General features: G+C 38.4%; 2 protein-coding genes across 2 annotated transcripts; one reads left to right on the plus strand and one right to left on the minus strand.

Moving 5' to 3' along the window:
- Positions 1–6752: 6752 nt before the first annotated feature.
- sgk2b (serum/glucocorticoid regulated kinase 2b) lies at positions 6753–11234 on the plus strand. Its single transcript, XM_031754043.2, has 12 exons — positions 6753–7037; positions 7349–7424; positions 7522–7591; positions 7700–7725; positions 7952–8009; positions 9062–9145; positions 9265–9396; positions 9520–9632; positions 10033–10252; positions 10342–10497; positions 10575–10664; positions 10745–11234. Exons 1-12 carry the CDS (start codon positions 6971–6973, stop codon positions 10904–10906), a joined length of 1254 nt encoding a protein of 417 aa, XP_031609903.1. The 5' UTR covers positions 6753–6970; the 3' UTR covers positions 10907–11234.
- A 148-nt stretch (positions 11235–11382) lies between these two features.
- Positions 11383–15175, minus strand: LOC116331377 (transmembrane protein 244-like). The gene is made up of 6 exons (XM_031754045.2): positions 15064–15175; positions 14552–14637; positions 12140–12213; positions 11931–12056; positions 11801–11845; positions 11383–11705 (listed from the first exon to the last, which is right to left on the minus strand). Exons 1-6 carry the CDS (start codon positions 15094–15096, stop codon positions 11611–11613), a joined length of 459 nt encoding a protein of 152 aa, XP_031609905.1. The 5' UTR covers positions 15097–15175; the 3' UTR covers positions 11383–11610.
- Between the last annotated feature and the right edge of the window lie 573 nt (positions 15176–15748).

The raw sequence follows: 15748 nt of genomic DNA on the forward strand, positions 1-15748 counted from the left end.
AGGCAAAGCAGAGGAAATAGAGTCTGGAGCATAGACTGTATATAAAGGCAGCCTGCAAGAACAAGGCCCTGCATTAACAAGCTTCCAGTTTCATGTACGCTTGTGCTGCAGTAACAATAAAGTTTATCTTACTTTATATTTTTAACCCCTCAAAGCCTGAATCATGAAATAATTGCCTTGAAAAATCTTTTAACAATTAAAACAAAATTAATTACATATTAATTAAAAGCAGAACAACAAACGTTATCGCAAAATTTTAAAGTGACATGAATATAAAATACACAATAAAGTGTTTTAAGTTTGCACTTTACTCTACTCTACTCAAAGATTACATTTTTTTACAGTTTACTTTTTTTGTGATTATTAAAGTTTACTGTGCTTTATTTTTATAATAATAATAATAAGATAATAATATATTCAGTCTCATTAAGTTTGAGATCTTTTTTTCAAACCAGACACAAAAACTAAAAATATATACACAAATTAAGACAGAGAGCCACCTAATAAAACAACACATTATACATGATCACATATTATATGTTTAGAAGTGTTATTCTTCCCATTTATTTATCCAGGACTCAATATTAGCTTTAATAGTTTTAATCTTTAATTTATTTAGTTTATGACAGGTGCACCACTGAGGGTAATTAAGAGTATGTGAAGTTTAAAATCATGTTGGCATGAAATATTCTGTATTAAAGCTCAATGAAGTGCTCTAGTCTCAAAACAGGAGAAGCACTGCAGCAATGTGCAAATACATGTATCGTTTTTTCTAACAGCAGACTGATGATTTCATAAAGCTGCTTGCTCAGGAAAAGGAAAAGGTGGTTTTTGTCCAACTTTAGGATTACAAAAACAAGAAAAGCCTCCAAGGTTCTTCATCAGACTTTATATTCTTCAATAAATCTTCTGGCTTGATGTCACCATCTACAGGACACTTGAAGTACTGCGGCTCCCTCCTCCGAGTCCTCTCAAAGTAATACATAATAACAAAAATACACTTCCAGTAACTCATACTGACCAAATATGAGAGACATGGAAAAACAAAACTGTCTTTAACTGTCATGGTGTTTGGTGGTAATGATGTGCAAGTGTAAAATATTTGAAATTCCCACTTCAGACAGAGATTTAAAAAGTAATGATGGCATGGCAAAGTAATGAGTAATGAAGTAATAATGTGTGAAAACCTGTCTTAAAATGTTCCAGCACAGTGATTTTAATTCTTTGTACTGTATGTAAGCTGAAACAGGCAGAGATGAGATGCGTGCCAACCAAGTGCTTGTTCAACAGCAGTGAGTATTACACAAATCAAAGCAATAACACTGCTGACCACAAGTGGCATGCTGTTTCAGTAACACCCTCTGATGTTAACTGACAGCCCTTTGCTACTAGATGACTCACAGTTGTATGAGATAGCCTTGTCAACGAAACTAATGAATTAAATATAAACACATACTCTAGAATAATTAATTTCATTTTTTTAAAAAAGGCCTATCCAAAATAAAAGTTTGTATACATGTTTTATCCCCTCCCCTCTATATGAATATTATATATATTATATGAATATACTGTATATATATAACTTGATTCAAAAACTTGATTTAAAACCTTGCGTCTCTGGATTTTGACTCTAGCTTATAAAAAATTACTTTCCCCAACTTTCCCCAAAGTTGAGAAATTAATGTGTTACACAACTGAAGCACTAAACACAGGAAATATGACATCACTAAACAACTTTTCTCAGAATGGTAAAAAAGAAGAAGAAAGAAATAAAAGAAATAAATAGATCAATTAATCAAGCTCTAAATGTGATACAATAGGGAGCTTAATAAGTCAACATTAACAAATTCATGCAGCCAGGTGGTATCACGCAGAAAAGATATACAGTGGTCAGAAGTCAATATCCACTCATCATGGGCGTGAATGTTATTTGTTTGTTTTCCAGGGTGGAATGATTGTACAGTATACATCTTTAATTACCTTAAAAAACACAAATGTTGCCTTAGGTTTAGTTTAGTTATGTTTTACTTCATGTTTCTTGTCGTCTTGTCCATGTTTTCAAGTTCGTGTTGTCATGTCTGCGTTTCATCCTGTTTCCTGTTTTATTGTGAAAGTCCCTGTCTATGCCAGTGTGTCTAGTTTTGCTTCCCCTTGTTTCGTTAGGTCTGATTTGTCCCAGCTGTGTACCCACCTGTTCCCCATCCCCTCATTATTTCTCTGTGTACTTAAGTCCTCTGTCGTCCTTTGTTTAGTGTCTGGTTGTCTGTTGTCCTTTGTGCCATGGTTCCATGTTCCAAATATCCATGTCAGGTTTCATGTTTTTTATGTTTATCTTTAGTTTCCCCAGTTTAGGTTATTGTTTAGCTTCACCTCTGCCTTTTGTTTTGTAATGTTTTACGAGCCTTAATAAACGGCTCGCTTTCTGTTAACATTCAGGTTTTGTTCTACATTCATTCGTGTCTGCATTTTGGGTCCTCTTCGTCACTCCATACAGTCTGCCTCTGCCAGACTGTGACACATAAACACACACTCAAATCTTTTAATAAGCGGTGCTGAAGGTTCTACGGTGTCTTTTAAGCTGATAAGCCCGTGACCTATTAACTTCTCATTAGTGACTGACATGATTGACTACAACAGTTAGTTTGTATTTGCCCACTTGAAAAGGATTTGTTTGACAGCCATCACTGGATTGACCAATACTCTGAACAATGTGAAACTTCAAGGATCTCGGCAAAGATCTAAGAAGGGGAATTATGGATTTACACAAGTTGTGAAGGTCTCTTGGAGCCATTTCTAAACAACTACAGATTCCAGGATCATCTGTTCAAATAATTGTATGTAACTACAAGTTATTCTGATGTGTCAAGCGCCACTGTCCAAAGTGAAGAGAGTTTTACACCACCATGGACTGAGAGGATGCCAACCAAAGTGTAAGCCAAATTCAAAGCTCCAAATTTTAAACTCTCAAGCTTGACTGAAATTTTCAGCTTCCTGCATAGATATCCAAAAGCCGTCTGAAGGAAAGTTTAATGGTCAGACCAGATATAGATTGAGCTTTCTGGTCATAATACCTTGAGTCATGTTTGGAGAGGTAAAGGCGAGGCTTTCAAACCTATGGACACTGTACCAGCTGTCAAGCATGGTGGTGGTAGCACCATGATCAGGGGCTGTTTTGCTGTTAGTGTTACTGGTGTATTGCACAAAGTGGTTGGAATAATAAAGGAGAATTGGCTTCAAATTCTTCAGCTTCACCTTAAATCAATAGATAGAGGGTTGAAACTTGGACACAGTTAAAGGGCAATGATCCCAAACACACATCAATACTGGTTTTGGAATGGATCAAACAGGCTAACTTCCCAAAGTCCCAAATTCAACCCTATTGAAATGTTGTGGATTGTTTTAAAGCTGGGTTTGTGACAGGAAATGAACTATACCAATATATACCAATCCCAGAAGAGTGGTCAAGCAATGGGGGTATTTGTATATATTTGACCCTGTGTGGATAATTTGACCCTGTGTGAATTAGGGAAAATCCTAAATAAATCCAGACTTATGGGCCCACCTCTTGTTTCTTGTAAGTTATTAAAGCTGTGCAATCATTCCACCCTGGAAGAAGAACTATTATGGTCCCTCTGTGTTAGGCTCTTGGTTTTGATTTTTTTGTTTGTCCATTATTTTCTTTTGGGTTTTGCAAAGTTATTGAAGTTCATGTTCTGTATTATTTTAAAGTTTGTTATAGTGTTATTTTGTATTTCCTTGTGCCTATGAGTTTTGTTATGTCCTCATGTTTAGTATTGGTTCCTTATCGTTTGGCCTCGTGCTCTTAGTTTAGTCATAGATGACTTTGGGTTTGTTAGTTCCTGTTAGCATTCCCGTTCTGTTCCTTCAGTCTTATCGTTGTGTTAGTTACTTTTGTCTTCCTTGTTCCTATGTTTATTTGTGTAAAGCTAATCCCATTTCCCCATTCAGTTGTCTTCCCTCCTGTTTTATTTTGGTAAGTGCTGCTCTTTTTTTGTGTTTTTTTTACTTCCCTGTCTCATTTTGTTAGCTGCCTGGAGCTGTGTTCCCTACCTGCTCCCACTTCCCTCATTACCTTTTGTATAAGTTAACTCAGTCTCTCCTTTTCTTCATAGAAATCATTAAGAGACCAAAGTTGTTATGACACTGATACCACAATGACTGGATGTAAATTTCTAACTGTAACTGTATGTATATTTTGTTATATAAATTTATATTTACATTGTGTCCACTTTTGGTACATTTGTCATACAGCATGTGGCAAGTTGACTTAACCTAAAATTAATAGACCTTCAGTTTGTTACTAAAGAGCAAATGTCAAGCAGAAAACCAAGGAAAAATGTACTCAAATACACTTTAGGAAACACAGTTTCCTGAAAATATTCCCGACTTACAGGCATATGCCTGTTTAAACCTGTTATCTGGTTTCATGATCACCTGGCTTCACGGTTCCATGACTTCATAGAGACCCTCCTCTGTTCAGTTGGGCAGGCTGATCTGTGCTGTGGGCTTATGCACTTTTAGGACTGCTTTTGGAGTGTTGAGATGTGTGACCTGTGTTCAGTGTGACCTGGAGAGGTAAAACCAGCTCTGACCAGTTCCCATGCCGTCAGAGTGATGGGACAAGAGGTTTCACACTGAGGGCAGTCCATCAGACCAGCATGGACTGGTTCACGTTGGGGTCACAGGGTCTCTAGCTTTCCCCTTCCTCCCACCCACCCCACAGGAAACCTCCCCCTGTTGCTATCCCAGGATCAACTTTCTGCAACAGCAACCAAGACACCCTGTACCAGCTTTACTCCGAACCCCACGGCTCCAAATTTAGACACTGGAGACAGAGGGACAAACTCGATGTTATTTCAGTATCTGAACTTCATGTCCCATTTAATTCACACCCTCTTATTCTCATTGCTGACACCACTCTTTTGATCATTTCCATCTGGTAACTGTACACTGTGGGATTTATTCAATCATCTCACAAGTACTACAGTGTAGCATACCATGTAAAGATTTCTCACTTTAAAATTTCTTTTATCATCTCTTTCTAATCTCTCTGCCTCTTCCATAAGAATTTGTTTACCACAACCTGTGCCAGACCCACCTGGTTCCTATTTCCATTCATTATATAATTTCGTGTTCATATCAATTTAGATTATGTAATTCAGACAGGAAGATTTGAATTTCACACGGCCTCAGTATGTAAATCATATCTGGAACAAGCAGCTACTATGAATGTAAAACGGGTTTGATCAGATATCACAAGCATAAAACTCTTTAACGACATAGCAGGCTTTGCCAGTTTTTCAGACATCCAGCAGCCACGAGACAGCATGACAGACTTGTCATGTATTGGAAAGCTGCCATGACACCGGGGTATAGTGTCCCTGAGCCACTATATGTTGAAAAGGAAACCGAGGGCAGTGAATCCACTCTCATAAAAATCATGTCTCTGAATAAAATTCCTTCTGGAGTAACATGAACCAGGTTGTTCTCAGTTTAACTGATATTCTAAATACAGTATCAACAGTGTAGCAGTACTAGTGCTGTCACCCACTCATTGACATACTGATGGTTTCTAAATGTCGGTGGCTGGAATTTCTTAGAAAGCTTCCATACAGTAATAAATAGGATCATAAAAAAGATGTTACAAGTTACTAAAAAGTTCCCTTGACATCACCATATGGGCCTGAGTCACAGGCCGAATATCAGCCTGAGAGAGCATGATTCCCCTGTGCTGCATTCAAGTGCCAGGAGGTCATTTTGACAGCATGTTATGTGGACAAAAATACTGGGCCACCTACATATTACACTTAGAGCTTCTTATGGGAAGGGTTTTCTTCAAGATTTTGGAGAATGTTTATAGGAATTTTTGGACATTCATTATTCAGAGGAGCATTTGTGAGGTCAGATACTGATGTTGGTCCTGGCTCACATTCTCCTCTTTGGATCATCTTAAAGGTATTCAGTGGGGTTGAGGTCACGACCTGTGTGGCCCAACAATGTTCTTCAACACCAGACTCATCCAGCCAGCAGTGCTAACATGTAATAACATCAGCTGACATGTGTCGATATTAACAACTTAGTAAAGGATTTACATTTAATTTTTCACCATTAAAAAAGTCCATTCTTGATATCAACAATGAACTTCTTGCTAGTGAAAAATACCCATTAGAGGCATCAGTAACTTCACTGAAAATAACGTTATAATTCCACGTGGACTAATTTGTGGTAAGTTAACTGCAATTGGGACTATTAGCTAGATGTAAAGTACTACTTACTTTATAGTCAGAATTTGTCTTTCTCTTTGTTCCAGTGACATAATGGTTACACGTCTGAAATGGGGTTGTTGATCTGAACTGGAAAATCTCCTTTAAACATTATGAAAAACACTTGTAGACCTAATTTTTGCTTTTACTAATAAAAATTAAGAATTTATTGACTATTAATAAATAGTAAAGAAAACTGTAGATCAGTTTTTGGTTTACTGGAATTCTAATGTTAAAAAAATTGATTTACAGATATATTTTCCACTGGTGACAGCTAACCATCTATTAGTCAGCAAACCGTTTAAATGTTAAAAGGCTTTGGTGTACGCTTATGCAATCTAAGCTCTGCAGCAGGGACGAGAGTCCCAGATGCTGCCGAGGAAAAATGAAACATGCTGCTGGCCAGGGGCTGGTCGTAACTTAGGGTTGTCCACACATAGTATATTTTGGATATCTCCGAGGGCACTTGAACGCAGCTTCACTGGTATTCAGCGTGTTCCCTGCGTCACTGGTCCTTAAACTGAGCGGCAGGTCAGGGGCGAAGTGAGCCAAGCGGGGCACCTCAGAGACGGACAGTCCACCCGTGTGCCTTCAGCAGCAGCTACCTGCGCTCTGCTCCTCTGTTTTTTCTTTTTTAATTTTTATTTTTCAAGTAAAAGCAGCTGGTCGTTTTTTTTCTTTTCCAGATGACAGTGACTCAAGAAAGGCCCATGACCTATGCCAAGATGAAAGGCCTTGTCTCGTTTCTCTCAGGTAAGAACATTAAATATAAATGTTTAAAATAAGCTTTACTTTACCTTTGATCTTAAAGCAAGCTCGTGTATAATATCTAATATAAAGATAAAGGTAAAGAGGCCAAAAGAGAGTAGTTATTCATTACTGCATAAAATACCACAATGTTAAAATTATTTATTTTGGCTTGAAAAGTTCAGAAAGTCTCCAGATAATTAGAGAAGTTTGATAACTTGAGAGAAGTGCAGTGTTAAAGTCACACCAACCTTCTGCTGAGTAAATACAGCTGTTGACCTCTTATGTAAGAGACTAACCCCCTTCCTGTGCTACAGCTCTGCTCAAGGGGAAGAAAGTGGGCTTCAGTGACTTCTTGCAGAAATTTGTTTCCAGCCAGCACCTCTGCCAACAGTAAGTTGGCAACAGTCATTTTTTCATAGCTTTTTTCCTTCGTGTTGAACCTCATAAAACAAACCCTCATATTCTGTGTCTGATCTCCCGATTGAAGCCTGGACACTGAGAAAATCCTGCGGAGACAAAGCAAACCGGGGAGAAGGAAGGAAGAGAAATCTAGTTCGGTGAGTTTATAGAGAAGACTTTTTTTTAAAGTATTTGCTGAGTGTTGACAGAAGATGAAACTTGAGCTGACCTCCTGACCATCCTGCCCCTCTATGTCTTTTCCTCAGAGCTCCACGAACACAGAAACCTCACAGTAAGTCATTTTCTCCCCTTACATCTGGAAATATTTTGTCTATGATGTCAATGATGGACAATCTTGACTTAATACCGTGGCAAGAACATTTTTTTCTCATTCGCGAGCTTCACCAGAGGCAACCTGAGAGTTATTTCTAATCATGCATTCACATCCATTCATTATGCATGACTTATTCGTACTCGGCCGTTCATTATTAACTGTTTTCTGCTGTTGTATTAACCAGGATGAAGCCATCAGACTTCGACTACCTCAAAGTCATCGGCAGAGGAAGCTTTGGAAAGGTGGGGAAAAAAATCCTCAGCACCTACACCCTCCCCCGACCCTCTTTAAGACAGCTGATTGCATGCAGGGTGGTCTGGAACATGAGGCTTTGTTATTGTTCAGTACAGGAGATATCCACACAGAATCCTCAGCACAGAAAAACACATTTAGGCTCTGTTTAAACCTGCTTTTAAATCAGTTTTACACCCACTCCAATTGAACAGCTTTAAGCATCAGTGCACCAAACAAGCACTGGTACCCTGGATGTTAATTTCTGGCAATTTTTCGGTGGTCATATCATCATATCAGAGAGGTGGCTGGTCAAAAACAAGTTATAGCTTAGGAATCGCTCATTTCCCAGCTGTGATTCATTCTGTGTGAAAAATACTTTTCTAACATAGTCCCAAATCTAACTCATCGCTGTAAAACGGCTGGTTGCAGTTTTTTTACTCTCCTTTTTTCATCACTTACAAACAAACAGAAAACACCTACATCCACTCACGAACAACCTGGATTGCCTCGTCTCTGCAGTTTGTTCCTGTAACATCAATATTTCAGTCCTCGCCCTGTCTCTGACACATAAACACAGTCCATTTCTTTCATTTCTCTAGACATCGTACCTCTTGAATTCTTATCTGATGAGTCAACAGCTCCAGGACATTTTTTTCTCTCACTAATTTCAGCCATTTGTCTTGTGCTTGTGGGTCTGGCTTGTACCATCTCAATATTTCGTCTCATATGATGAAATTACAGCACTATACATGACCTAGATATGTCATAATTTTTAAGAATAAACAAATGAGCACGCTTCCAAAAATATTTAATACCAGAACAAAGCCAAAAAACACGAGACTTACTTACATTTACTCCTCCACACTGTCTTCAGCTTGGCTGTGTTATAGGTAAAAATGTACCAGCTGTGTTGTGGTTGGTTGCAGTTTTTTTAAATGTGTTTTTCTGATGCTGATGTGGTCGGATGGGAACTTTTTTCCCCAGATTTGGTTGACCTTGTAAGTTGCTCTGTTTGAGGTTGGTGCTGTGAGATTAAATGTGAAAATTCAAACTTTTACAGGTGCTGCTGGCAAGACATAGAAAACAAGGGGGTTTTTATGCTGTGAAAGTGCTCCAGAAACAGTTGATTGTCAAGAGGAAAGAGGTAATCTATCTGTCTGTCTATCTGTCTGTCTGTCTGTCTGTCTGTCTGTCTATCTATCTATCTGTCTATCTGTCTGTCTGTCTGTCTGTCTATCTAATGTATGTGTTGTGTCTCTGTAGCAGAAGCATGTGATGGTTGAGAGGAGTGTACTCCTGAAAGGACTACAGCATCCATTCCTGGTGGGACTCCACTTCTCTTTCCAGACACCAAACACTCTGTACTTTGTCCTGGACTATGTCAATGGAGGGGAGGTGAGTGTATAAGATTAAGGATTTCAAAATATTCTGCATTCAGATGTTTAGTTGTTATGTACGCTATGAGTTTGTAGAAGTGCAGGTGTTGCTGTTGTGTTGAATTCCTCACTTTGCTTTCAGCTTTTCTACCACCTGCAGAGAGAGGGGTCATTTCCAGAACCCAGAGCTGCTTTCTATGCTGCAGAGATGGCTGCAGCACTGGGCTACCTCCACTCTCTTAACATTGTCTACAGGTATATACAGACATATACATATGCACACACACGCACGCACACACACACACACACACACACATACACATACACATATATGTGTGTGTGTGTGTGTATATGTGTGTGTGCATGAAAACACAGCATTAGAAAAGCCACAGCATAGTCACCCTTCCAGGTTTTTCTTGCCTCGGTGCTCTCTCTCTTTCTTTGTGCATGTTTGATTTAAACGTGTTCTGCGTGTTTGATTTATTCATGTAGAGAAATCCCAATGAAATTTTCCCACTCAAATCCACCATGTTCTCCGGCACCACATTAAAAAGTAAAGAGTGAGGAAAAGCAATGTGAAGCTAAAGGAAACTAACAAAGAAACAAGAGCTAATGTGAGATTTTGCAGGACTCAGTGTTATTTGTTTTTATGCAGAGACCTGAAACCTGAGAACATCCTGCTGGACAGTGAGGGCCACGTGATGCTGACTGACTTTGGGCTTTGTAAAGAAGGTGTGGCCACAGGTGGGATCATGCACACCTTCTGTGGCACTCCGGAGTACCTTGCTCCAGAGGTGCTACACGGCTATCCATATAGCCCAGCTGTGGACTGGTGGGGACTTGGCACGGTGGCTTTTGAGATGATCTGTGGACTGGTGAGTCCAGGTGCAGTGATCTCTTTCCTTTACATTATCAGCATCTTCACCTTAATCCATCTCACTCTTCCCCTACCTCTCTCTCACAGCCTCCATTTTATAGTCGCAGTAAAGTGCAAATGTTTCAGAACATCCTTTACGGCCCTCTGCAGCTACGCAGCGGCATCTCTAAAGCTGCCTGCTCACTGTTGGAGGGCTTATTGGAAAGAGATGTCTCCAGACGCTTAGGAGCGAGCTGTGACATTGTAAGTGCCCAGCTAAAAAGAAGAGAAACAGTGATGAAACAAGGCCACAGAAGGGTTAACTGTTACTGTATTTCCAGGCAGAGCTGCAGGAACATCCCTTCTTCGCCTCCATCTACTGGGATGACCTCCTGGCCAGAAAAATCAGACCCCCTTTCATCCCAAAAGTGGTACGAGTGAATCAGAAATGAGCTCGGCGCGCTTTTGTTTTTAACCGAGGCAACACGGCTCACTCCTCTCTCCTCTTCAGGCGGGCCCTTGTGATGTCAGTTACATCGACCCAGCGTTCACACGACAACCTGTACCCGCCTGTGTGAACGACAGGTGCCAGGAGGCCGGGGTCAGCGAGGCCTTCCCGGGATTCTCCTACATGAACCCGGTGGAGTACCTGGCAGCAGAGCCGGTTTCATAACAACACCGGATCCTCTGGGGGCGTGTTTGTTCAGTTGTTTCTTTTTTACGTCATTAATTTTTAAGTGGGTTTCTATTTTTAAGAACTTGAGCAAAAAAGATTTTTATGCTAACAGTGCAACATACTTTATGTTTCATTGGATGTTTAGTTTTTTTGGCTATTGCTGTTATTTCAATATGTGGTTGTGATGATGGAATAGGCTGGTCACTGTTTCATGCATCCTCGCTGCTTTAATGCATCATATGAAGCACTCAACAGTTTGGAGTAGATTTATTTTTCAACACACTGCATTTACAGGATATTAAAATATACAATGTGTACTGCAAAATTCTCATTCTACCATTACATTCACAGGTTACAAGTGCACTCAAAATACTTCACTGGCTGCTTTATTGCTGCATAATGACAGAGCAAAATACAGAAAGCATCTCCATGCGGCATTTAGATTAAAAAAACAACAGGATGCCAGCCTATTGGCAACACTAAAACACAAATTGGACCCCAGCTCCAACTTCACGTGTGGTGTTTTGGTGTCTAATTTTAGTGATGAACAGAAAAAGCCCATCACCGTGGAGAACCTAATGGGTGTCTTCCCCTCAAAAAAAAAAAAAGAGAAAAAAGGAGAGCATCTGTTCTGATCCTTTCTACCTCACTTCACAAGACTGTGGAACAGTTTGGACACAGGGAGGGTGGCTTTCAGTCTGTCAGTAGATGCTGAAGGATGCGTAGCTCTGCTCACTCTGGCATGTGAAGTAAGCAATCAACTGACCATTGCAAATCATCAGAAACAAGCCACTGCCTAGGGAAAAATGAAGAGTGACATATTTGAAACAGCTAACCTCATGAAGTTAAGACTGACAGTAACCGATGAGCTGGCAGCGGTGTTTGTCTCACCTAAAGCCAGCCACCACTGCCACACGGTAGGAAACTCCAACATTACTGCAACATGGAAACAAAACGTGTCATTACACAATACATTTGGTTATTCAAGCCTGGGTAGATGCACCGATACATTTCTGCTCACCTAGGCTGGTGATCATTACATGCACCAGTGTGACAGTGAGAGCGTAGTCCCAAACCCGCCTCCTCACCACTGCGGCAAACAGAAGGCCACTGCAAAAGTAGGTGAGCTCCAAGGACAGGAGGTTCACTAGAAAAAAAAAAGATAAAATACATTATGTGTATAAAGCTCCCACTCTGTGTCGAGAGCATTCATGCATAAGGTGTGCTCACCCAAGTATTTGGAGTTGGATTCAGTCGGTTCAGTCTTAAAGTCAAAAGGAATCAGTCCGTCAAAGTGGTCCAACCTGAGAGGAGAGATATGATAAAGTTACAGCAAACAAAACATTAAAGCACAACCTATAAGTAAATATCTTAAAGTAGAATGCCCTATAAGTATAATAATTTATAAAATAAATATCTTAAATACAGTAGGATAACCTATAAGAACAATGACCTATTAGTAAATACCTTAAAGTAGAATGACCAATAAGTAGAATAACCTAAGAGTAAATAGATTAAATAATACAGAATAACCTATAAGTAAAGTAGAATATCTTGAGCATAATACGATATGACAAGACCAAATAGGTCAATAAGTTAAAAAATTAACCAAAAGAAAGGAGCTTAAACAGAAAAACTAAGAATGAAATTAAAGTAAAATATATAACAGTTTGAATGGAATACAATAAAACATACCGACAAAAACCCAAAATGAATATAATACATTAAAGAGGCTCTGTGGAATAAAATATTCAATAATGTCATACATTTAAAAAGGATTAAAAAAAACCTTATTAAATGTAGTCAAAGAAAAATGGCATAGCAGTGCAGTTAGTCTGTTTTTAAAGGTGTGAATTGTGTGATTGGTGTAACCTTTTTTTCTTAGAATGCTGAGATTTTGACTTAAACGCATCATTCTGAGATTAATCTTAGAATTCAGAGAAAAAAATCTCAGATTTCTTAGAATTCTGACATTAATCCCAGAATTCAGACTTTTCTTTCTTTTCTTTTCTTTTTTTACATCTCTAAGAAAAAAAAATCCTCAGAATTCTGAGATTAATCTCAAAATATTAACTTTTTAATTCACAATTCTGACATTAATCTCAAAATATTTACTTTTTTATTCACAATTCTGACATTAATCTCAAAATTCTGAGATTAATTTCAGAATAGTCTCAGAATTCTGACATTAATCTCAGACTTCTGAAATTAACTTTAGAACTCTGAGAAAAAAATCTCAGAATTCTGAGATTAATCTTGGAATAGTTTCTGAATTCTGACATTAATCTCAAAATATTAACTTTTTAATTCACAAATCTGACATTAATCTCAAAATATTTACTTTTTTATTCACAATTCTGACATTAATCTCAGAAGTCTGAGATTAATTTCAGAATAGCCTCAGAATTCTGACATTAATCTCAGAATTCTGAAATTAACTTCAGAACTCCGAGAAAAAAATCTCAGAATTCTGAAATTAACTTTAGAACTCCGAGAAAAAAATCTCAGAATTCTGAGATTAATGTCAGAATTCTGAGGCTATTCTGACATTAATCCCAGAATTCAGACTTTTCTTTCTTTTCTTTTCTTTTTTTAGATCTCTAAGAAAAAAAAATCTCAGAATTCTGAGATTAATCTCAAAATATTAACTTTTTAATTCACAATTCTGACATTAATCTCAAAATATTTATTTTTTTATTCACAATTCTGACATTAATCTCAAAATATTTATTTTTTTATTCACAATTCTGACATTAATCTCAAAATATTTACTTTTTTATTCACAATTCTGACATTAATCTCAGAAGTCTGAGATTAATTTCAGAATAGCCTCAGAATTCTGACATTAATCTCAGAATTCTGAAATTAACTTCAGAACTCCAAGAAAAAAATCTCAGAATTCTGAGATTAATCTCAGAATTCTGAAATTAACTTTAGAACTCCGAGAAAAAAATCTCAGAATTCTGAGATTAATGTCAGAATTCTGAGGCTATTCTGACATTAATCCCAGAATTCAGACTTTTCTTTCTTTTCTTTTCTTTTTTTAGATCTCTAAGAAAAAAAAATCTCAGAATTCTGAGATTAATCTCAAAATATTAAGTTTTTAATTCACAATTCTGACATTAATCTCAAAATATTTATTTTTTTATTCACAATTCTGACATTAATCTCAAAATATTTATTTTTTTATTCACAATTCTGACATTAATCTCAGAAGTCTGAGATTAATTTCAGAATAGCCTCAGAATTCTGACATTAATCTCAGACTTCTGAAACTAACTTTAGAACTCTGAGAAAAAAATCTCAGAATTCTGAGATTAACATCAGAACTATGAGAAAGAAAATCTCAGAATTCTGAGATTATTTCAGAATAGTTTCTGAATTCTAACATTAATTTCAGAATTCTGATGTTTCTTTCTCGGAAGTCTTAAATTAATTTTAGAACTCTAAGAAAAACTCTCAGAATTCTGAGATTAATGTCAAATTATTGACTTTTTTTATTCAGAATCCTGACATTTGGATTCTGAATAAATATATTTGTTTCTTGACATTTGTTGCTATTTTTTATAATCATCAATATACTTCCAGTTATTATAGGAGAGAAATCCTCCTTTCGATCCCTTGCGCGTGCGTGGCTCTCACCTGAAGGCACCAAAGCAGACGCTCCCGATCATGTAGAAAAGCGAGTAAAATATGAGCAGACACAGCAGCAGGTTGAGGAGCACGGTCTGTTGGGATGGATAGAGAGAATGGGGCGTATTTTACAGTTTTTTTTCCCCCGTCAACACTACATATTTTCCATACAACGCAACATGAGCAAACACAAACCTAAAGCTGAGCACTGTGAGCACTCTCACAGTATTATAGACGCAGATCCCCGCAGTGGGAGGGATATGCGTGGTCTGTAAGCAGGCAGACAGGCAGGCTCTTTTATGTGCTGCAGCCCGACCTGCTTCTGGTTTATAATATATAAGAGGTATAATACACACATTTAACGTGTGTGTTTACATTAGATCTAAAACAGGCTGTCGTAGCCAGCTTATTCTGTTGTTTAACCGCACATCATTCCCACTTTCGATCCACGGCTTACAGAGACGCCTGAAAACCCACAGGACAGTCGGATAACCTCACACCACACGATCTCCCCGTCTTACCTTCGAGTCGACCGCTCTGCCTTTGAATGCCATCTCATGTTTTCCCTTTAATGTTTTATTCCCAAATAACGTGGGCTGCAGCAGGCTGCACGACCTCCGGTTAAATCCCCCAGCTATCCTCCTAACAAAGTGGACACGTACCGCCATCTAGTGGCCAACAGGAGACGCGGAGCAGCGCCGCCGCTATTACAGCCGAGCTGAACTCGTTTCACCTCGTATCAGGGCGGCCCTTTTTATTTGTTTTTAACTGAAAAAATAAAGTCTTTCCTCTGTATGTGCCAGTTGTATATCGTCGTGGATATTTGTTATATTACCCACCCCAGGTGTTTCCCATTTGGGGGGGATATACCTCGCATCTGCAGCCTTACCGTGGAAAGCCGCCCAGTGTGCATGGGAGGAGATTTAAACCGGCAGGTTAGCTGCTTATATTCTGGTTGAATATGAGTGATTTTGCACCCAGCACATAACTTCCATATCCGTGTGGTGACCAGACGAGGCACCTGTGTGGTCACGTGTTGAGTTAAATTGATCATTTGTCACAGTAATAGATAAATAAAATAAATAATAAATATCGTGCACCCAGCAGCCTCGCCGTGTGATGAAACGTGATGGCATCACCCTTATTGTAGTCGGGTGATATTTCAGTGCATCAGAGGCTACGTTAAGACTGACACACCTCAGTACA

The sequence above is a fragment of the Oreochromis aureus genome, linkage group 11, assembly GCF_013358895.1.
Source record: "Oreochromis aureus strain Israel breed Guangdong linkage group 11, ZZ_aureus, whole genome shotgun sequence".
Lineage (NCBI taxonomy): Eukaryota > Metazoa > Chordata > Actinopteri > Cichliformes > Cichlidae > Oreochromis > Oreochromis aureus.

Coding starts and splice junctions, on each gene's coding strand:
- sgk2b (XM_031754043.2), top strand. CDS start 6,971: ATGACAGTGACTCAAGAAAGGCCCATGACCTATGCCAAGATGAAAGGC. Junction 9,146..9,264: donor TGATTGTCAAGAGGAAAGAG/GTAATCTATCTG, acceptor GTGTCTCTGTAG/CAGAAGCATGTGATGGTTGA. Junction 9,633..10,032: donor TCTCTTAACATTGTCTACAG/GTATATACAGAC, acceptor GTTTTTATGCAG/AGACCTGAAACCTGAGAACA.
- LOC116331377 (XM_031754045.2), bottom strand. CDS start 15,096: ATGGCATTCAAAGGCAGAGCGGTCGACTCGAAG. Junction 12,057..12,139: donor ATCCAACTCCAAATACTTGG/GTGAGCACACCT, acceptor TTTTTTTTCTAG/TGAACCTCCTGTCCTTGGAG. Junction 11,846..11,930: donor TGTAATGATCACCAGCCTAG/GTGAGCAGAAAT, acceptor TCCATGTTGCAG/TAATGTTGGAGTTTCCTACC.